The sequence below is a fragment of the Spea bombifrons genome, chromosome 13 (assembly GCF_027358695.1).
Source record: "Spea bombifrons isolate aSpeBom1 chromosome 13, aSpeBom1.2.pri, whole genome shotgun sequence".
Taxonomy (NCBI): domain Eukaryota; kingdom Metazoa; phylum Chordata; class Amphibia; order Anura; family Pelobatidae; genus Spea; species Spea bombifrons.
In genome coordinates this window covers 4,135,904-4,158,603 of record NC_071099.1, presented here as the reverse complement: position 1 = coordinate 4,158,603, position 22,700 = coordinate 4,135,904, and the positions used below count along the sequence as shown (strand labels likewise).

General features: G+C 40.1%; 1 protein-coding gene and 1 long non-coding RNA gene across 5 annotated transcripts; one reads left to right on the top strand and one right to left on the bottom strand.

Moving 5' to 3' along the window:
• The first annotated feature begins 959 nt into the window (after positions 1-959).
• UNK (unk zinc finger) lies at positions 960-22,208 on the top strand. 4 transcript variants are annotated; one of them, XM_053453397.1, is made up of 17 exons: positions 960-1,267; positions 4,919-5,128; positions 5,454-5,630; positions 6,149-6,279; positions 6,473-6,608; positions 7,362-7,479; positions 11,064-11,148; positions 11,307-11,449; positions 12,027-12,074; positions 12,852-13,037; positions 14,112-14,177; positions 17,304-17,478; positions 17,927-18,028; positions 18,294-18,479; positions 19,477-19,658; positions 21,120-21,377; positions 21,679-22,208. In XM_053453397.1, exons 1-17 carry the CDS (start codon positions 1,161-1,163, stop codon positions 21,835-21,837), a joined length of 2,469 nt encoding a protein of 822 aa, XP_053309372.1. In that variant the 5' UTR covers positions 960-1,160; the 3' UTR covers positions 21,838-22,208. The 4 variants fall into 4 exon arrangements, with proteins under 4 accessions (XP_053309372.1, XP_053309374.1, XP_053309371.1 ...); XM_053453399.1 differs by having other exon boundaries at positions 21,120-21,390; XM_053453396.1 differs by having other exon boundaries at positions 5,454-5,657.
• Positions 10,058-10,224, bottom strand: LOC128471456 (uncharacterized). The gene is made up of 2 exons (XR_008346110.1): positions 10,144-10,224; positions 10,058-10,113 (listed from the first exon to the last, which is right to left on the bottom strand). It is a non-coding gene; the product is annotated as an uncharacterized LOC128471456 (long non-coding RNA).
• Positions 22,209-22,700: the final 492 nt, after the last annotated feature.

Here is a 22,700-nt window from a genome sequence, read left to right as displayed (position 1 = left end):
TGTTCCGGATTGAGGCTGCCCGGGACCCAGGTCGTGAAGTCACATTGAGGGATGTGTGGTCACACTGGGTGGGGGAGGGTTGCTAAATACAAATCATAAGTTGTTTCAGTAACTGCATGTACCCTGGAAAATAAATGTACTGGGTTTTTTTCTGTGTTTCTATAAGCTTGTTAAAAATGTAAAAAACTAGATATTTTAGTTTACATTTTTTTATAATTTACTGCAATGTTTAAAATACTTTGGATTGTAAATATATACTTTTGTTCAGGAGTTTTGCTTTTTCTGGCCTCGTAACTACCAAAATCAGGATACTTTTTTATAACAGGGAATGGCCGAGTTCCATTGTGCAAAAAACAGAACAAAAAACCTATTTGAGTTTGTTGTTTTTTTTCAAATGCAAAATGTTGTATTTTGGTCAACTGAACTGTTTGGGGCGAAAAGGATGAGTTTGTTTCCAAATCTTTTTCATTGTTTTAATGTATTAACATGTTGGATACATCTAAAAAATAGTATCAAAAGAAAGTGTATACAACATCGAGCTAGAAGCATCCCCAAAGAATGAAACATCAGAAAGACAAAGATACGAGACAGATCACCAGGATTGTATGGGTAAATTTAGGACTGTTGGCAGCTACAAAAGCAAAAGGCCACTTGGTAAGAAACTTAAATCTAACCTATTTCATCAGTTACAGAGATGCAGAAATAGTTGGTTTCACCGCCTCTATAATACAAGCTTAACTACAACGTATTTTTTAAATCAGACAATATAAGAAGGTATATCGAAAAGCTAAAGCGGGGCAAAATCGAAATACATCTGCCAGGTTTCTTATATCAGAGCTTCTGCTTCTATAAACGCAGACTGCATGCTCCGCATTACTGAAAGTACCAGTTTGTTTAAATAAATGAAACCACAATTCCCAGGATGCAACGCGGAAGTAAGCGTATCCGGGTCACAAACTGTGAGGACGACTGGGTTTTGTAGTGCTGTTGTCGGAGGTTTCAGCGCCCTCAACTGAGATTATGGACTACAACTGCCAGTACGACTAGCGGTCGGCGGAGCGATTCACACATCCTTTGATGGCGTCGGCGCAAGCGCGCTTAGCCCCCGTCTAGCGTTCCGCGTAGAGCCTACGATAAAAGGAACGGAGGAAGGCCACACAATGTCGAAGGGGCCTCTTCCTAGCTCTCCGTCTGCTTCCTCAACATCTCCTGCCCCCGTTACCGGCGGAGCGCTGCAGGCCCAGCCGGAGAAGCCCCAGCATTACACGTACGTAGGGGGGGGGAAACCAAAACAAACACACAGACACAACACAGGACGGCTGACGTCAGCTGGCGGCGTGACTCACGCGCAGTATCCCGCGCCGAACGCGGCGGGAACCGATGAGACCTGTAAAGTAAGGTTGTTAAAGAGAGGGGCGGGGTCTGGCCGGAGATGCGAGGCCCGCTGGGGCAGCCCCTGGATAGGGGTACCTCGAGACACACACTAGTTCGTGGCTCCCATTCACAGACAATGTAACGCTACGCCAGCGAGCCAACATCATTGTCCTCGGCTGCGTTAGTAAGTTTCCTTTGTTAGCTTTAGAGTAGATGCTTAAACATCGCGGGAGACCGAGCTGAATCCCGTCTACATCCATCAATAAACATATTTTATAATATGTCGGTTATACCGCAAGACGAGTCTGCGAATAAAAGATAATCGCACCGTAAAGCGTGCCGCCTCCTGTGTGTCTCGGCGGTGGGGGATTACATACAGCCGTACACACACAGTAACTTGGCGTTATTTCTATCATGTCTTTGGGGCAACTTTATTAACCCCTGACGTCTCCTGTAAGATTATATTTTGGACTCTTATCTCTGCGCATGCTTGCCTTTGTTCATGTTGTATTGTTACAGGGTGCAGTATTTGGGTTTAAAAGAGATTTATATATATTAATTACTGACCACGCTGCTTGATGAGATCATGAAACCCAAAAGGGGGACTTTAATAGAGATAAATGATTATTAAGAAGGGATTCTGGGGCGGAATACAGGATTTTCCATTCTGTGGTTGGCATGGCGATATGAGAAATGTTCACTACGATACTGTTTATATTTATAACTCACAGAGGAATATTTCTTAACTCTGATATAATCTGGGAAATGCCATGGCAACGGATTTGTCGTATTTAGTCGTTAACTTGGGGATTGTGTTTATTGGATACACTTGTTGTTTGTGTGGTTTTTTTTGTATTTATTAAAATATTTGTTTTTATACTGATCTTCGTGCCGTCTTTTGAGTTTATTTTTGCCTTTTTATAGGTTTTCCCTATTTCTTGGGGAGTCCTGTTATTGTCAAGACTAGCTGCTCTGTTCTCTATCGGTTACTAATTAATTTTTATACAAAAGCCCAATATCCCCTCCTCCGTATATGGCTGGTGATTAGAATTATAATTGATATTATTCACATATTATTAATTGGTGTGGGATTTTTTTCTCTTTCTTTGACAATAAATTAAGTGCTATATTTTGTGGGAGGGTCTTGCTTCAGAAATTCGTTTTATTTTCTTACTTATTGATGAATATAGCGCCATCGTATCATGTAGCGCTGCACCAAGGGTAGGCATTATAACAAGTGGTGCGTCACACTGTTTGGGTTTACAAACCTCGATTAGGTCCTTTACTGTCTCCTGGTGTCTGGATTTTCATTTCTTAGGTCGATTGCGCACACTTTCTTTAAATTTCTAACATGCTTTCCTTTTTTTTTTCTTTTCCATTGTTTTCATCGGTTAATGTGTCCTTCCGTAATGGTATCGGATAAAAAAAGTAGGCTTTAGGTACGTTATCAGCGTGCAGTCTGTGTAACGCGTGGCTTCTGAGAAAGCTCCTCTCATGTGCTTTTTGGAGGTCTAGCTCAGCCCCTGCAAGAAGAACTCCATTGCCCCCCATAAGGCATAGAGACGCCAGAGATTTGTTCTTCTCCGCTGCGTAGTGAAGAAACATCGTGTTCTTGTATAGGTTTTGGTATTTGGTAGATGCTGTTACAAAGCTTTATCTTTAACCAAGTTGAATTTTATACAAGCTTCCAAACAGTGCATTTTATACAGGAGCAGGACCGTGTGCTGCGAATGTGCTGTGTAGGGAAAGCTTCTTGACTTCTTGTATGCATTTATTGAGGAAATAATATCGTCGTTTCTGCTTAATGTTATTTAGTAACACACTGTGTTCCTTATTAAATGTTTTATCCAAGTGGAACATCGCCTTTAGGTTTATTGGGTGTCTGGCTATGCATTGTGTACTTCTGTATTCGAGGACATACACATTGCCTAATCCTAAATTTTACTTTAACTGTGTGTTATTCTGTTTACTGAGCGCTTTTTCAGGATGGATCGTGGTTTGAGAAAGTGTCACTGAATTCTATAATAAGTCCTCAACGTAAAATCAGCCGTTGTCACTAAGGGGTTGCGTGGGTTTCGGCTTAATGAGGAGCGGCCTACGCACCGGTCCTGGTTTCTCAACACACTAGAAATGGGTAGAAGTGGATATTGGTGGGAGCGCTTATGACTTTTTTTTAGAATGGGGGTTTAATAAACGGCAGGAACTCTATATATATTATTGTTGATGTTAAAAAAAAAAATAAAAAAAAATTACTATTTTTATTACTAGTAACGAATTAAAAATCCATTTAAAAAACCCCCCAATGTTTTTGCATAATGTTTCAGGCAGCAGAATATTAAGCATTTGATGTGTTCTAGCGCTGGTATCTTTACCCAATCTATAAGATAAACACCCTGACTCTTTATCATACTGCCTGTGATAACACAATAGCTCGCTGTTACCCGCCCAGCTGGACACGGTGGCAAAAGTCTATGCAGGAGAAGACTTCATTAGCATTACCATAAAGAATCTGCTCTGAGGTGATTGTCACCCAAAATATCATATAACAATTCTGTGCAATTCACGTTTATTTATAATAATAGAGATACAGTACAATCACAGAGTACAATACAGAAGAAATGTCAACAAAGGCAGATATACATGAGACGTGTCAGTGTCACTATACGTAAAGGTAGTACATATCCGTGCAAGGCTAATCTGATGACAATAGGCATAGTCGGCAAAGAATAAAGGTAGAAGTACAACAGATTGTAACAGCGCTCCATCACACAATAACAGTATTATTAGTACAATACAGGAGAAGAGATCCCCCAGGTTTCTACATGAGGTACGGGTACAAGGACACATCTCATCCGAGAGGTATAAAGGCATGCGTGCGTATAAAAACAAAACATACAAGGGGAAAATAAAAACACAACCCCCCAACCAGCAGGCAGCACGGCAGACCACAGCGCGATAGTCTCGTTATCCAAATTTAACGAAGACGATAACCAATACCTCCTCACAAGGGAGAATTGCCCAGGCAAAGTGAGCAAGTAGACTCATAATCCCAGTGAGGGATTTCCAATTTAGTGGGGGTCGGTATATGTAAGATAGATGAAAATTTGGACGATGTGAGAAAGTTGTTCCATAAAAGCCACTTGAGCCCATTCTTATATACCTGGCCCTCAGGAGACATTACCAGATTCGCTATGTTATAGGTAAAAATGAGCCGCCTCAAGAGGGGAGCCCTGTCAGGAATCTTGGACTGGCAACAATTCCAGCCTTTAGGTCTTTTAATAAAGGACATTTATTAGAACAAAAGGGGATAAAACAATATTTTTAGGCTAACCTACATTACTGTATACATATCCCGTAGGAATTTTCTCACTGAGCGTGCCGTAGCTTTGTATAACAGCGACGAAAATGCTATTTAGGTCAGAAAGCAGATGGTTTTACGATAGATGACTGCCAAAACTGTAGCCCTTTGGCTGCGTCCATAATTCTGTTTTCCAGCTTTTTGCTGTTATTCTCCCCGTTCTCATTTTATACCTTTTTGTTGCAGGTACCTGAAAGAATTCAGAACAGAGCAGTGTCCTCTTTTCGTGCAGCACAAGTGTACCCAACATCGGCCCTATACCTGTTTCCACTGGCACTTTGTCAACCAACGTCGAAGAAGGTCTGTTAGAAGGAGAGATGGAACTTTCAACTACAGTCCAGACATCTATTGCACAAAGTACGATGAAACCACAGGACTGTGCCCAGAGGGAGATGAGTGAGTCCCGCTAACAAACTTTCTCACCAATAAATCATACATTTAAAATGATTTTGTCAGTGGAGGTTCTTGCAGCTATCACAGGCGTACGGCTCCTTGGATTATTTTATTTGTGTGTTCATATTAGTGTCTTGTCAAATTTTTGTGTGCCATCAGGGAATTGTAAAGCTCTTGCTGTCACATTATCCGCGTTTGGAAAGTAAGCTACGTGATAGTGTAAAGTGAGTGTTGGGATGTTATTAGAGTTCCTCCTGTAGAGTACCTTTTTGCTTTGAAACTCATTTTTTTTTTCTTCATTCTCTCTCCTACCCGCTGTTTTTTCCAGATGTCCTTTTCTACACAGGACTACAGGTGACACAGAGAGAAGATACCACCTGCGCTACTACAAGACTGGTATCTGCATCCATGAGACAGATTCCAAGGGTCATTGTACTAAGAATGGGCAGCATTGTGCTTTTGCCCATGGCCCCCATGATCTGCGCACTCCAGTGTATGACATCAGGTGGGAACCTGCTTACCTGACACTCAGGTAGCTAATCACGGTTATTGCTCATACCTTTTCTGAAACCATGATAACCGTTTGTTCCATTAAAAGAAAACTCCAAACCTCCCCCCCTCCAATAAACATTGTGAAATAAAGTCCCTTGCATGGATTCAAGTGCATTCAACTGCTTGAAAATTGGTTCCTGCGTTTAGCATTATTTTAGCGGTGAGCTCAACTCAAGTAGACAGGAAAGGAGAAAAATGTCATGGAAATATTATCACTTTATTGATGCATGCAATGAAATGCAATTGACACCATGCAAAGTGGACTTTGCCTTTACAAATTAAGTGACTACATAGTCCCTTTAACCATAATATGACATCAAATTCTGCATTTAATTTGTTGACTTTACCAGAAAATGTTTTTGGTGATACAGCATGTCTGTTAGCTCAGCAGTTCTTCAGTAGTGAAAACAAGGGTCAGCATTGAACAGGTGCAACTATTTCAAATGTTTGCAAATGCGTTCTCACCTGTAGGGAGTTGCAGGCAATGGAAGCCTTGCAGAATGGGCAGCCAGCTTTAGATGGAGCAATAGAGGGGCAAACGGCTGTTGCTGCCAGCCATGCCATGATTGAGAAAATCCTGGGAGAAGAACCACGCTGGCAAGGTGAGTACTTCCAAGATTATACACGAAAAAGTCAGTGCATTTAGTTTAAATCATAAGTCATTTGTACTGAGATTTAAAACAAAAAAACTTCTCTATATAGAAGAAAAGTAAAGATTAACAATTGACTGGGAAGGAAAAGTCACTGAAAAAGTCTCCAAAACAAAACCCTTAACCTTGATTTCTTGTTGTATAGATACCACATATGTCCTTGGCCATTACAAGACCGAACAATGTAAAAAACCTCCCCGACTGTGCCGTCAAGGCTATGCCTGCCCGTACTACCACAACAGCAAAGACCGGAGAAGGAGTCCACGTCAAAACAAATACAGGTGCAAAACACAAACTTTAATTATTGACCCAAAGTTGTTTTCTGCTGGTGCAGTTCTTTTCTTCAGTTTTTATACCAGGTATGCGTAGTCCATATCGAATTAATGTATGTATTTCAATCTGATTAAAATACCATTGTTTCTAAGTAAACCAAGCATTTTCTGTTTAACAAAATACTAATGCAAAACAAAATACCAGAATTGGCTATGGTCAAGGCATTTGCCCAATGAATCCAGAAAAAAAAAAACACGATTCTTTCCCTTTTCATCATGTAGTAATTTCTGTATTACCGTATTAATTATAAGACGACCCCTCCCAAAATCTGAATATTAATTTAGAAAAAAGAGCCTGAATATGAGACGACCCTATAGGAAAAAAGACCATGATTATACATTATTTATATGGCGTAGAATATTGCGTACACATGAATATTAAAGTTTCAATGATTATTCCATCGCAAGCACATAGCTTTCAAAATAAATGACTAAAAAGCAATGCATCCCAAATCCCCAAAATGCCCTTTTTCAATACAATAGTAACTTTTTTTTTTCATTAAGCGTAAGTAAATCTACTTAAGGCAATGCTTGGATGCCCCTGAACTGTTGGCACCATTGACAACATTTTATTTGTCATTTTAGCTTTCAAGCTAGATAAACTTTTTTTAAAGAGCTCTTAAGAGTATATCTAACATATTAAATTTGTCTCATTTTCTGTGTGATAAAACTTTGCATTAGTAATGTTTCTCTTTACAACAGGTCTTCCCCATGCCCCAATGTGAAACATGGAGATGAATGGGGAGATCCCAGCAAGTGTGAAAGCGGGGACTCTTGTCAGTACTGCCACACTCGCACGGAACAGCAGTTCCACCCAGAGGTAGGGAAATTCCCCAGTTGATTTTCCAAGTCACGCCGGGTAGCCTGATAATAGCTCTGCCTAGCCAGGTAGCGCAAGAAATTATAAAATCCCCAGAACCTCTCCTCAACCCAGTGTTTTTACTGCCATATCCTTGGTAGGCGCAGCATCCCCCTTTTTTAGTTTCCAAGAGCTTATATGAGAGCTCTGTGGTCCTGGCTCTCTGTACCCACTATGGGAAGCGGGAGAACCCTTACCTTTCTGCCCCAGTCGGTCCATGGGAGGACTGCTCAATCGGGGGGCTTTATAGCTCGTGGTAGAGTGCCGAGGTCCTGGCTCTCTACCCGCTATGGGAAGCGGAAGAGCCTTTACCTTGCCTGCCCTAATCAGCATATGGGAGGGCTGCTGTTTCCAGGGAGGCGGTCCCAGGGAGGACAAGTACCTACCGCTGAGCCATTTGACGGGCGTCGTGGCACACCTCTCAGGCTCTAGCACGGGGAGCGAGATGCAGGATATGGCGCCTTCCGGATTGCCTGCTCTGCTGTGACAAATGATGCACTTCCGGTGCACTCATGTGATTGCTTCCATGTCTGCCGAGGGCAGCATCTGCAAGCTAAATGCAGGCTGCCAGGGAGGAAGATTATGGTGGTTTTCTGGCTGTTTTTTTTTTTTTTTTTTTTTTTTTTTCCTCAGCGCTTTTCAGGTGATGCCTTGTGCTTGTATCTCCTGTTCAGTTACCTTTTGTCCTGCGTGTTGGGGAGCCCTTATGTGTGCTATTGGCATCATGGGCAAAGGCATCGGGCAAGCCTGATTTACCTGAGGAGGCCTCTGTTTCTAACAAGACCACTTCAAAGACCAAGCCTACAGGAATTGTAAAGGGACCTTATCCAATCCTTCTAGAACATTATGTTTAGCCTGCCTGAAAGCTAAGGAGGATTCTATTTCTAAATGAAACAGAAGATGATGACAGAACTACAAGCTACCTTTTTAACAAATGGATTTTTCAGTGATGAATACTTTTCCTCAGACCAAGGTTTTCCAAGCTGATCTTCATCCCTCTGCTGAGTACGAGAAGACCTGTGCTCATCGGGTTCTGAGTAAGGGTGGCAGTTGAGGATCCTGTGTCTACGGAGGAGGGAGAATTTTCTGAAGTGTTTTTTCCCCCAGTGGAAGAATACAAAAGCTAATAACAAAAACCTGCTAAATAGATTCTAATATTCGTCCTGCGTTTAGAAATACAATTTTTTGTTTTTTTTCCCCACAAGATATAGGGCAATAAACACAAGTAGAATATTGCTATTTCAAAACATTTTTTTTCAAAACCAGTCATTCTGCTCTCATGTCCTATTTGGGACATCTTTGAAGATCGTCAGTTCAATTTATACCTATCAAACCATATATTTTTGAAAATTAGACACCTCAGGGTATTTCAAATGCTAGTATTTTAACTCTTTCCATGCACTACTTTTCTACCAGCCTTTCTCAAACTTTGTGGTAGTAATTGTCGCTCGCCTCCTACGCGCTTTTTAAAAAAAATTTATAACCGCCATAATTGAATATAGTAATAACACTAATAAAGCCTTTCAATGTGGTGAATACGATCGCTCCTAGGAGTAGTCATATGGGGCCTCTACATTTTTTTTAATTTGTTTTTGGTGTTGCTGAATGGCTCAATGTCGAGGCAAGAGTACGCCTTCAGGTGGTGGCTGTAGAGAAAACTGGAAGCAGGCGTTCAGTGGACTGAACCAGCTTGGGTTGTCATTTCTATGGACACCAGCCTGAAAGGCTGGGGTGCCTCCCTGAAGGAGGATTTTCATCAGGGCCTCTGGTCAGCCCAAAAGAGTCATCTCTACATCAAACTGCTAGAGTTTCTAGCTATTTGGAAAGCTCTACGGTCCCCGCGGAATAGACTCTGGAAAATAATTTCCGAGTATCACAGAAAGAATGGGATGTGCCAGATGTAGACAACAGGAGGTTTGATCTATTCTTCTCCCTGGCAACAGAAGGCCTTCTCCCAGAGGTGTAACTTGGGATGGGTTATGTCTTTCCTGCTCTACCCCCTTTTATATCCATGATCCTGAGGAAGATGAAGCGAGAGGAGTGCCTTGTGATTCTCATAGCTCCAGATTGGCCCAAGAGGATTTGGTACCCAGAGTTCGTCTGTCTGTCAATGATGAGTCCGAAAAGATTAGAGGTCAAACCAGACTTATTACGACAAAGGCTATTCAAATCCTATTTACCTGAAGTCGACAGCAGGGTTTTTAAAAGGGAGAAATACATCCTCTCTGGTATCTCCAACTAAGTTACAGACACCACGATGCGAAGCAGGAAACAGAGCTACACGTCGGCAAGATTTGGAAAATCTAGACCAGTGGTTCTTAACCTGGGTTCGATCGAACACCAGGGGTTCGGTGAGTCAGTCTTGTGGGTTCGGCGGAGGTCAAGACACACACCCGACAATGACATGAGAGTGGCACTTGCCAAGGTAAAGGCAACAGCAGAAGTCGCACTGATTTGCAGTAAATATTCATTATTATGGTTTTGTTTTTGGGTGAAAATCATGTTTTAATATTTTAATGGTTTTGTTCTTTGTTCTTAATGGTTTTGTTCTTTAATGGTTTTGTTCATTTTGTGCACCTATGTATAAAAATATACCTATGTATAAATATATACCTAAATATATACCTATGTTTTGAATTTGAATAAATCATATTTTATTTTTCAAATTAAGAAGGGTTCAGTGAATGCGCATATGAAACTGGGTGGGGTCAGTACCTCCAACAAGGTTAAGAACCACTGATCTAGAATTTTAGTCTACCTTGAAGGTCCATGTTGCAGCTCTTTAATCAAGCATTTCATGCAGGCCATTAGTAGGATTCAACCTTTTTTTTTATTTTTTTTTTGTGGAGGAAGTCTTTTTTAAGGTATCTTTAAAGACGGTTCTGTTGGTGGTTCTTACATCATTAAGAAGGGTAGCAGAGATCCAGACATTCTCTACATTGAAGCAGTATCTTCAATTCTTTGAAGACAGAGTAGTTCTGCATACTCTTCCAGAGTGTATACCCAAGGTATTCTATCGTTTCCATCTTCAGCAGGACATTGTTTTGCAGATTTTCTGTCCCAGACCTAAGAATTACAGAGAGGGCCAGCTTCGCCGCCTGGACGTCCACCAGTTTCTAAAGATTTATCTACTGAGAAATGCTTCTTGAATACGGTCATCTAATCTTATTGTTTCATTTGCTGGAGCTAGAAAGGACTATTTCCAGGAATTCAATAGCACGGCGGCTTGTTCTGGCAATTTCAGAGACGTATAAGGCCGCTGGAGGGATCTTCCCCCGAGAACTCGTTCCATTTGGGCTTTTCCTTGCCGCTTCCTGGTAGCAATTTTTGTCCCACCCAAATAGTTTTTTTTTTTTGCTTTGCTTAATCTGTCTTGTCTTTTTCACTGATGGTTAAGGGGGGGGGTTCTGAGGATGTTATAATCTCCTGCCCTGGATAGGCAGAGCTATCTCCTATGCTCCCGGGAAATTACAAGAAAAACTAATTATCTGATAAGATCTAACTCGCACACCTCCTAATGTGGTTGTCTGTCTGTTTTCTTCCAGATCTACAAATCAACTAAATGCAATGACATGCAACAGTCTGGGAGCTGCCCACGTGGGCCATTCTGTGCCTTCGCACACGTGGAACGTACGTTATCCTCTTAACTACAATGTCCGTCTACATAGTTATTTTTAAGTGGGTAAAAACCCAAACCAGGACACATTTTTTTTATACTGTTTACCATGTAAACCAACTAAGCTGGAAATGGATTTATTTTAACTTTAATATTTGCTCTTACTATTCAGAGTCCCTTTTGTGCGATGATCTGCAGTCACCCTCTACTGTTTCAAGCCCAACACAAGCTGGACCTGTTATGTATATGCCATCAGCGGCAGGAGACTCTGTTCCAGTGAGTCCCTCCAGCCCGCATGCTCCGGATTTCAGCAACGTATGTAATTACATTCTATCATAAAACCGCCATTTACAGTTTCCTGCTTTATGTGACATACAACCTATTTGTATCATACCAGTGATGTAATATTCATTGAAATTCTACTGATAAAGACAGTTACTCAAGGTGAAAAAAAGACAGTTCTAGTTTTATCTAACATTGTCTCAAAAAGGCAAAAAATGCTGCTTGATTTCAAAGGCAAGCAAAATATTCCAACTTTGAATGACTGTGTTGCTTGAAAGCCATCCACCCTTTCTTAGTATTAATTGAAATGATAATATGTTTGGTTATGATAGATTATTGTAATTTGTGTTTTGTTTGTATGGTGTCAATACTTTTTATGGAGCAATAAGACATCAAATTGACAAATCATCTAAACATTAACTGATAAAATTAGTTTAGAGAAATAAGGAGAGTGAAACCCACGGTATACTATTTACAGATTACAGCATTCGTAGTTACTACCACACACCTAAAATATTCAGGTTTATAGCAAACAATGGCTTATTTGGCATATTGACTTAATAGATAAATGACTACTTATTTTTTAAAAGTTCTTTTCTCTTGTTCAAAGGTATGGGGAAAAATGGGTCATCTTCCCACTAGTCCAACATCAGCTACAGTAAGTAATTCTCCCAGTGCAGGTACCTTGCAAGCAAGTGATGGTGTTTCCACAGATATACATTTTGGCTATTTTCTGATTATTTTAAACTCCCACTATTTCATTTGTACTTACTGTAAAAAATCTCAGGTATTATACACACGTTGTTTATACATCTTCAATGCTTATAGGGGCCAAGTCACAAAGACGCTGGGATCCTATGGATCACCAGCCTCTTTGAAAGCACCAGCATTGAAAGAGTTAAATAAAAATAAATCAACAGCCTTCACCTGGAAGTGAAAGATGCTTCTCAGTAGGGCTGTAACTACTTTTTTCATAATCGATTAGTTGGCCGATTATTATCAGATAAAAAAAAACAATATGCAAATGTTTTTGTTTATTTAAAATAATTTAATAAACAAACAGCAGAATACAACATTTACTACGACATAATAAGCTATATTTTAAAGAACTCAAACACAATATTCCTTAAACTAGGTTTTAATACCTAAAATTGTTTTACTAGTAAATATTTCACATGTAAACTATTTTTCACATTTAATAAAAACTATGATTGAGAAAAATGCATTTCTTGTTTTTATTTCCTTTTATTTGCCAACCTGCCCCCCAGTTGTAACTGTATTATACCTGGGGTTTGACAGTATTTCACAAACTTTTATACAATGTTAATCATGTTAAATGTAAATAACATTCCAAGAGTCTACGTCGTTTCTGTAAAGTAGTAAATCAAACTCCCGTGGTTTTATTCTAAGCCGCCAGTTGTTCCCTGTTTCACAGATGTTGTGCGCCAGCTTAGGAAGTCCGACAAACCCATGTGGCTCTCCTCCTGGATCCCTGGGGAAACCGCACAGCCTGGATAGTTTGGGCTTCCATTCTGACCTATCTAGTAACTATAAGAAAGCCCCTGGATGTGAACGGGAGGACTCCGTAGGAGCCGAGTATCTTAAAAGCTTCAAAAGCCAGGTCAGCATCCTTTGTTTTGCATATCCTGAGATGTTACTTGCTTGTTAGTCTGTGCTCCGCTCATTTGGAAAAATAATTACATATCCGCTATACAATTACAAACACAAAGTAACGCAAACAATTTACGCAGTGCTTATTACAATACATATGTATTCAGGATTCTAGGATTGACAGACTGAGACAAACTACCGTAAATCCTGCCTAAAACATCTCTCTAATTTATTGACTTGTACAACAGTTTCGTCCCTCTCAAGGTTTTTTCTTAATTGATAAATTACATTTATGGCAGTTTTGCTGAGGAAAGGGACCATTACTTTGTCTCGTAAGCAGTCATAATGTTCCTTCATCTCCCGCTGTTTAAAACAACAAAAAAAACCAAACACTCGGATGTTTACTTGCCAGAAGTGAATCCAGGCCAAACATCAAAGTATCCATGCAACCTGGGTCCACACTAGGAAGTGCTTTCTAGTATTCTAAGACCCTCACTGTACAGAACGCACATTTCTCCCCTATTTTTCACGGTTATATCCTCTATCCTGTCTGTAGGCAGAACAAAAATAACAACTTTTTGCTGCTCCTCCCTCCCTTTGGTTTTATCCCAAACCAACTCACAAGAAGTGTGGTTTGTTTGTTTTTTTTTTTGTTTTTTTTAATCCCCCTCCCTACCCTTTTTAATTATAATGCATTAAGTGCACAATAAACAAGCTGTCACAGTTATGTACACAATTAGAAGCCAAAAACTGACAGATATCAGCAGGCAATCATTGGTTGTCTGAAATAGCAGCCATTTTTTCCAGATCAGCTCCTGCGTTTCACTTCAGACGCCCTGCTGATAGATTTCTGTCCGTAGGTGTCTTTAGTCCCAGTTTTACTAATAAACTAAAAAAGCTTACTTCTGTATACTAAGTTTTTCCATTAATGATTCAGCTCCAGGGGAATGTTTTTAGATTGTGTAGCTCTGTTGTGCTTGTGTTCTCTTGCTGTTTCCAGAACTGTGTGGACCAGCCGTTTGGAACTGAATGGCTTATTGCTCGGTCACTGAATAAGTCCATTGTGTTTGTTTTTCTAATGTAGACAAAGTTAAAACAGCACTCCCTGGAACACAGAAATCAGGAGCAGCCAATTCTGCAGTGCAAACAGGTAAGGAGGGAGGGCAGAAACGATAATATTTTAATATGGATTGTAAACAGGAGTAACTTCATGATGAGCCTTTACAGATTATTATATTATTATTATTATTATTATTATTATTTAGAGATTCATTATAATGAGACAGACTGACTGCACTTTTAAACTGAAAAGGTAATTTAAAAAAAAATGCATATTTTCAGAAAGCCTGTAACCTATATTTCTGTATTAGCTTAGCTGCCTCTCCCTCATAGTTTGTAAGATCAGATCCTACTTTTGCACTAGTATGCCTTAAGGTGTGTTAAGGTTATTGTCCATTTTGTGAATTGTCAATTTTAATATAATGACTCCAAATCACAGGATCAGCAAGCTATAACTTATCCTGACCTTTATAACCAACTAAAATCACTGAATATTCGTGTTAAAAAATCATCGAGCCAATATATAAAGATCTATTGAAATCCACGTATTTATTGTTCTTACTGTAAAGAACCTTTTTCGCTGTTTTAAGTGAAAATTAATTTTTCGAAAGTCTGAATGAATGACCTGTGCTTTGCACTTTCCTATAAATGAGAACAGATCTTTGAGCGTCTGGTATTGTCTCTGTATTTAATTGTATCATATCCTCTCCAAGACAACTTTTTTCAAATGTAAACAAATTCAACCTTTCTAATCTTTATAACTAAGGTTTGTTCCATTCCCCTTATTAATTTTGCAGCCCACATCCCCTGATTAGAAATACCCCACATACATACATTTGTTTTTATGTTCTACAGGGTCAGATCAACCCTTTACATAGTAAAATTGTATTTAGTACATGTAAAATTCATATAGGGCAAAGGGATGTATCGTATTTCCCCATGTATAAGACACACCTTTTGGTGAAAAATTTGGGGTCTAAAAACTTATTTGGGGTCTAAAAACTAAGTCTTATACAGTGGTTGTAGATTTTTTTTTTTTGTCGAAAATAATCATCCGCAAGGGCCCTGCTGCATACCTCTGTGTTGCTCAGCAGCGTCTCTTGTTTCGCCCAGGCGGCACCAGAAGATCTGCAGTCCAGGTAAGGGTAGGGGAGGATATATGAACGAGTATGCGTGAATGAGGTAATGAATATGTAAATGAAGTAATGTGTGTGTGTGTGTGTGTGTGTGTGTGTGTGTGTGTGTGATAGCATGGATGTGTAAGTAGGGGGGCAGGGCACAGAGAGGCTGAAACTGATGTGCATGTATTGGCTGGTGGTGCATAATAGGAGTGTGATTGCTATATTAAATATACATGATTGCTAACAGCAATAACACTCATATCATGCCCAGGCATACCCAGATTCCAGCACAGCTAACATCACACTCATCCTGGAACCTGGGCATGATAAGTGTAATTTTTGGGCCCTAAGGTGCGTCTTATACATGGGGTAACACATCGCTGAGCTCACTGTAATATTTAGTTTTTTTACTTGTTTTGTTTCTCACTCTTCACTTACTCATCCCCTGCATTGATCACACTGCAATTAGCAAGCAAGGCTCCATAGACTTGCATTGCTGATTGCAAGGCATACAATCATCCACCAGGTGAGCAATTGGAGATCCCAAGTCTATCTTTTCCTCCAGTGACCTTCTGGTTAGTGTTGGCAGCGAGACCTACCAAAAGGCATGTCTTGCTGTGCAATCAGGCATTCCTTGTGAAACGTCATACAGGCACTCATGCTGAGTATCGTTACAAACTATTTGTCAGCAGGAAGCCCATTTGTCGGCAGGGTGGCCATGTTAAAAGAGTTTAGGAGGCAATCAATGATCACCTCTTAAACTTCAATGGTGTCGCTGAAATGCCTCGATAGCGAGGCATTCGACGACACAGAACACCCACCCCAGGACGCCCTATGACCGCTCCGAAAAGCGGTCACAACTGCCACTGCTGGTTGCGCGTCCTTTAAAAAATAAAGAAGTCTAAAAAGTTTCACTTTTCTCCAGACCCACCTGAGAACTCAGGTACTGCATTCAACCATGCAAGTCAATGAAGCCCAGCTTTCTAATTACAATGTGGTTAGTAAAATAAATGGGGGGGAAAAATGGTAACATGTAAAAATAAAAAAAGACCCCCCAACACAATTTTTTTTTTACTGTTAACGTCATGTTAATGAGGTAACTTGAATTGGCCGGGTTCAACGATGTCCCAAGAATAATGCACACCGTCCCAAATGTGGCCTTTTAGCCCCGAAACATACCCCATGCATGTGGGTATCACTGTACTCGGGAGATGTTGCTAAACACATATTGGGATGTTGTGTGACAGTGACATATACCAGGAGCTGTTAATTCATACATGAAGTAAACTGTGTGTGAAAAAAAAACGGTTGGTGGTAGAATTAGTGCATGGAAAGTACTAGCATTTGAAATAAGCTGGGGTGTCTAATCTTCAAAAGTATATGGTTTGATAGGGTAAATTGCATTGGCCAGCTTCAAAGATACCCAAAATAGCACATGGTGGAAGAATTACCAGATTTAGAAAAAATGGTTTTGAAATAGCAAAAGGTACTGGTACTTACTGCCCCATGACGTGCAGAAAAAAACATAAAAACATTGGGTATTTCTAAACTCAGGACAAATAGTAGAATCTATTTAGCAGGTTTTTTCATGAGCTTTTATAGTGGAGTACAAAATTTTTCACCATATTTTGTACTTTTTTTTTTTTAAAGTAAATAATATGATACAATCAAAATAATCAAAAGAAAGCCCTTCTTGTCCTGGAAAAACAATATATAACTTGTGTGGGTTCAGTAAACTGGAAAGAAGAAAAGTATTCTTTTACATGTTGTACACATTTTGCTTAAATATCATATGAATGATTTATTACCATTTTTATTGGGATTTTCTCTCTGTGCGGTCTGGCCCATCTAATAATCTGTTCTGCAAGATAGAATCAATCATCAAGGTGTAGGCCACTGTTAAGGATCTTATGTTCGCTCCCTTTGTGTCATAAATCATCCATCTGAAATGTAATGTTTGTGTTTATGTTGACAATTTGGCGTTCTCATTGGCTACTACTACTTTTTATTATTAGATGGCAACACAGACTGTCCCTTTTTTTTGTTGAAAGTACCTTTCTTGTTTGATAAATCCACTCTTTGCTCTTTTACCGTAGGAGGCCCTAGCAATAATGCCCATGGGCAGCCCCCTCACCTCTAGCATCTCCTCCAGTATAACGTCTAGCCTGGCTGCCACACCACCAAGTCCTGCGGCCACAAGTGGTACCCCTGGTATGAATGCCAACGCACTTCCCTTCTACCCAACCAGTGACACCGTGGAGTCTGTCATAGGTAAGACCAATCTTTCTTTTCCAGTGGTACATCGACGTTTTTAATACACACAGGCAACAATATTTTTGGGTTACAACAAACTTGGCTCCAGACAAACGGCGGAAGATTTTCAGAGACTGCCAGCTATCCGGTGTGACAAACCTCTTCCCTTTTCTTAGGTTAGTGAGTTCTGTGTAAACATTAAAAAAAAAAAATAAATACTTGTAAATACCTCTTCACTGAGATCGCTGCTGTCCAACTATAGTCATATCCTTAGTGCAGGGGCATCCAACCTGCGGCCCCCCTAGCTGCTGCCGGAATACATCTCCCACAATGCTCTTTAAGCTAATGGGCTGGCTGAGAAGGATGGGAGATGTAGTCCTGCAGCAGGTTGGACGCCCCTGCCTTAGAGCGTTTGCAATTTCTTTTGCCAGCATGATCCTAATATCATTTGTGCTTCTTCCCCCAGAATCTGCTCTGGATGATCTGGATCTAAATGAATTTGGGGTGGCTGCCCTGGAGAAATCTTTTGATAGTAACACAGCTTCATCCTCAGGAGGAATCATGATTGGTAATTAAAACACCTGCAGTAGGACATCTTAAACAGTAGGGTTTTGCTTTTTCTTAAGAGAATTACATACATTCTTAAAGGAATCCCCTATATCATATAGTCATTTACCAACTTAAAAAATGATCATTAACTGGTGGCAATGTGTCTTCGTGACTGTGCCTTTCTATGATCCACCTGTGAGTATGTAGACGAATCCTGAAAACGTTTTTTGGAATGTTTGTATGTTCGTTCCGACTCCCAGTGTAACTGGTTTTGTTGTTTATAGGTGGCAGCCTAATGCAGAGCTCTGCTCCTGTGAATATACCTGGATCTTTAGGCAGTTCAGCATCTTTCCACTCCACCTCTCCATCCCCTCCAGTCACCTTGTCTTCTCACTTCCTCCACCAGACTGCAGGTACACACAGCCAGTCTGACAACACCTTTCTCAGCACGTCTGCGCATGGCTCACTGGGTGAGTAACAGGAACCGGGTAGTGTGCGAAAAAGCAATCTATCTTCCTGCTTTTGGTTTCTTTTAAAGGGTTGTTTGACACAGCAAGTCAGATAATTTATGCAACTATTTATACCGCAACTTGCATTAACCCCTTAAGGACCAGAGCAATTTTTGTGCTTTTGCATTTTTTCAACTGTTCTTTCCCTTTTTCTCATTTAGAGTTTAAATCTAATAAATTAGATGTTTTGTTTTTTTTTCCAAATCCAAGGATTTCATGTTATGGTGTATGTGCTCTAAAGAAGCATAACATCGTTGGAATGTTGGTGCTGACTGATAATTATTGCAGTTATCGTATCAAAAACATTTACCTAACATTAGCTTGTAACTTTGAAACTGTTTTTTATCAACATTTTTATTATTGTAATATTTTATATATTTGTTTTACATAATAATTAGTTTATATTATTTACCAACATTTATTTATGTACCACGTATCTCACATAAGGGTTCGCTGGTGATTTGACGCCTCCCTTAAACTTCCATTTCCGGGTCTATATAATGTGTTTTGAAAACTTAGAAATTCAGCCTATGATTAAGAGCCACGAGGCTTGAAACACGTTAGGCCAGTCTTCCACTCCCTGCTGATTGTCCTCCATGTTTGTCGCTACCTAATAAAGTGAAAATGGATTCCGGTGGTGTGGCATAGACTGTGTTCAGCTTGGCGGGCTCGTTCTCTGCAGTATTGGATTGCTTTCTCCAACCCACTAACAATATATAATTATGCCACATATAAGAATGCATGTTCCCTTTAAAAGGGCCTTGTAGTGATCCTGAATGTTATTCCTAAATTCAATACTATTCAATTTGATTGTTTGTAGCAATTTTTCTAAATGTGAATAAATGTATATACAGTGTAAATATATATAATAAAATCTGCAAGTATCGATATTCCTTGCTATATTTCTTGCTATCGTGTGCAGTAGTCTTTCACTGTTAACCTTTCGTTGGCTTTGCAGGTCTTAATGGAATGAGCAACAGTATATGGGAGCACTTTGTGTCTGGCAGTTACTCTCCAGGGACATCTCCTGCCTTTCTTTCCGGCCCAGGTGGTGCTGAGCTAGCGAGGCTTCGTCAGGAGTTAGAGGAGGCCACCAGTACCATAAAACAATGGGAGGACTCCTGGAAGCAAGCAAAGCAGGTACTAAAACACAATGGTGTTTCTAGTTCTGTATTAAAGAGCAATATGACAGAGAATTTTATTTGTTTATGTACTCCACCTTTTTCATTTACTTAAGTCTGTTGTCTGGATCGTTGCTGGCTTTACTGCTTAATTATTCAGGTATTGCATACTATCACAATCATTCTTTTTGTTCGTCCTGTGATTTGTCTACATTGAATTATTAGTAGCCTGTTCTCCTCTCACCCCCATGTGTCTGATTTTATATAGGAATAATCGGTTGACTCATGAGCCATCCCCTTATGTTTGGACTGACTTTAGTGACAATTTCCTAAGTACCATTAAAAAGGAGTTTACCAATCAGGCAAGCAGGCGGCAAAGAAGAAAGAAGGACCTGTAGGCCCCTTCAATCATTAATCCAACTGCTGCCATACCATTATGTATTGCTGTTGTATACTGTCCCCCTGGTCTTGCTAATATTTTTCGTGACTGCTTCTAGTCATGGCTTCCCTGTTTCCTTTCCTCTGATGTTCCCTCTCGCAACCTTGGTGTCTTCAACATTCCACCAGACACCCCCTCGAGTCCTGTGGCATCTTTATTCCTTTCTATTATCTTCTCCTTTGGTCTTGACCCATTGACTAGCTCCTTCTCTAACAATGACACACTCTGGGCCATATCTCTTCTAGCATGTGCTCAATCACCAACTCTTCATTCCCCATCTCTGGCCACCATATTTTATCCTGGCATCTCATCCTTGGCTCCTACTTCCAATTCCTCCCAACAACCTCTCCCTTGGTTCTTAACGCTTTCATCATCCAGCAATCTCAACCAATCTACTACCTCTCCATCTCATATATGTCCTGCCCTAACTTGGCTACCTCTCTCTCTATAATTCCACCCTTGGATCTGCTTTTGGGGATGTAGCCCCAACCACTACTCGCCCTTCACAAGGCTCATGTTTCCAACCCTGGCCCATGACACTAACACGAGATCTTCGACATTGCTGCTGAACATAGGTGGCAGAGGTCTCATTCTGCACCTGACTTATATGCACTATTAATTTATGTTACGTTCCTATTGCTCTGCTCTCACCACTTGGTAAAGAAACTTTGCTACTGATATGTTAAGTCTTCTCCTGCCACCTACTTCCCCCTCGTTATTCCTAGCATCGTTTCTGCTGTCAGTCTCTACTTCTAGATTGTAAACTCATTTGAGCTGGGCCTTCCTTATCATTTTGTTTCTGGAAGTCCAGTTGCTATGTTATGTACTACTTGCTATATCATTTTTAACCATTGTACAGTGCTGTAGCATATGATGAGCATAAATCAATACATAGTAATAACATGCTTTCTGTATTTATGAAAATGGCTATAAAATGGCACGAAGCCTTTGTAAAGGTAGCAGATCTTACTCTATACACAGACTTTGTCAGCTAAGTTTATTTTCAGCATTTATTTTTGTAATCCTTTTTTTTCATTTCAGGCTTGTGATGCGTGGAAGAAAGAAGCAGAGGAGGCCAACGAGCGAGCCACAGCAGCTAGCATCGAGTGTGAGCTGGCTCGCGAGCAAAGAGATGCTCTGGAGATGCAGCTTAAAAAATTGCAAGAAGAGCTTGAAAGAATCCCAGGAACACAAGACTCAAAATTGCACAGCTCTTTGACAGAGCTAGAAGGTCTACCCCTTAATACACTCTACAGCATCCAGAAGCAACTACACACAAGCCTGGAAAGAGTCGACAAGGTCAGACTCAGGGGTAGGGTCGCAACCAAATATTCCACCAGTGGTAATTTGTTCTTTGTTCTGTCATGCTGCTTATTTCTTGCTCTTGAGTATAGATAGGGTATTATTATTATCAAACTTGTACATTTGTGAATGCCTTAAAGTCAGAATTTACCCAGAATCCTTTAGGTTATATTTACCAGCTTCTAAAGCTTGAGGCATCTGCATGCATTTTCCATGTTTGTAAATGTCCCTCTATATACTTTTCTCTGTGGCTTTCTGTCTTCTGCATTCTAACACCGACTGCTTTCTTCATTTACAGGCAGTGTTCCAGCTCCAATCAACAAAATGCCATAAATGCCAGGAACAAAACAGGACAATGTTACAGTGCCAACATGCGATGCTGTGCGAAGTATGTGCAACAGAACGTGGCGATTGTTCAGCCTGTAAGCCCAGCATTGCCCCTATTCTGCAACCATGACCATAGCCTGCCTGGACCCAGGCTATTGAGAACTCCATTTTATATACAATTATATAAATATATATTCATACAGTGAAATCCTAGTGAAACTAAGCACTTTTAAACATGACTTTTCCATTCCTTAGAAACTTGCTTCTTCAAGTCTACATTTTTTTTTCTATTGAGGGAGACTCTGAAAATGAAACGGAGATTCAAAGAGCCTGCCCTGTTGCTATTCTTCAACATTCGTGGGGACGGTCGAAATTTTGTATTTCCATTTTTATCGCCTAAAAATGGATCACTTTCTGGCAGAATTCTTTTAAAAAAAAAAAAATGAAGCAAAAAAACCATACATGCCTTGGACTCTTACTTATACGTCAGAGGCATCGTCTATTTCAAACGGCACCCTTTTCAGTGAAGGTGACTTTCACATGGACATCGCTCGAAGACTGTTGAATGAGTCAGTCTGCCATCTTAAATGTGACCTATAATATAATGTAATAATGTATACCTTCGTTCTTACAAGTAATTACAGTCTAAAAATAATTCTAGACAGTGCGTTAAAGGAAGTGCCGGTTAGGCACTGAAACAACGTTTATGCTGTCTTTACCATTTTGGCTCTGAAGAAACTTAGTGGGTGTTTTTGTGGAGTGTTAAAGTGTCAGAAATCCCAAAGTTTCATGTAAACAAAAAAAGTATTATCAACTGCTTTATATGACGACCTACTTAGCACAGAAGTAATCATTTCTGTTTTATATCGTGCGAACAAAACCTTTCTATTCACCTTATCCCAATAATGTACTTTAAATACTTTTTTTTTTTTAATTAGTATATCTCTACTAAGGCCAACAATGAAGGGCAACCGTTAATTTGCCGTCGTTCAA

Bases quoted from the DNA above. Each gene is read 5' to 3' on its own strand.
- UNK (XM_053453396.1), top strand. From the start codon at position 1,161: ATGTCGAAGGGGCCTCTTCCTAGCTCTCCGTCTGCTTCCTCAACATCT. The intron at 6,609-7,361 runs GTGCAAAACACA...TCTTTACAACAG, and splicing joins CCACGTCAAAACAAATACAG to GTCTTCCCCATGCCCCAATG. The intron at 11,450-12,026 runs GTATGTAATTAC...TCTTGTTCAAAG, and splicing joins ATGCTCCGGATTTCAGCAAC to GTATGGGGAAAAATGGGTCA.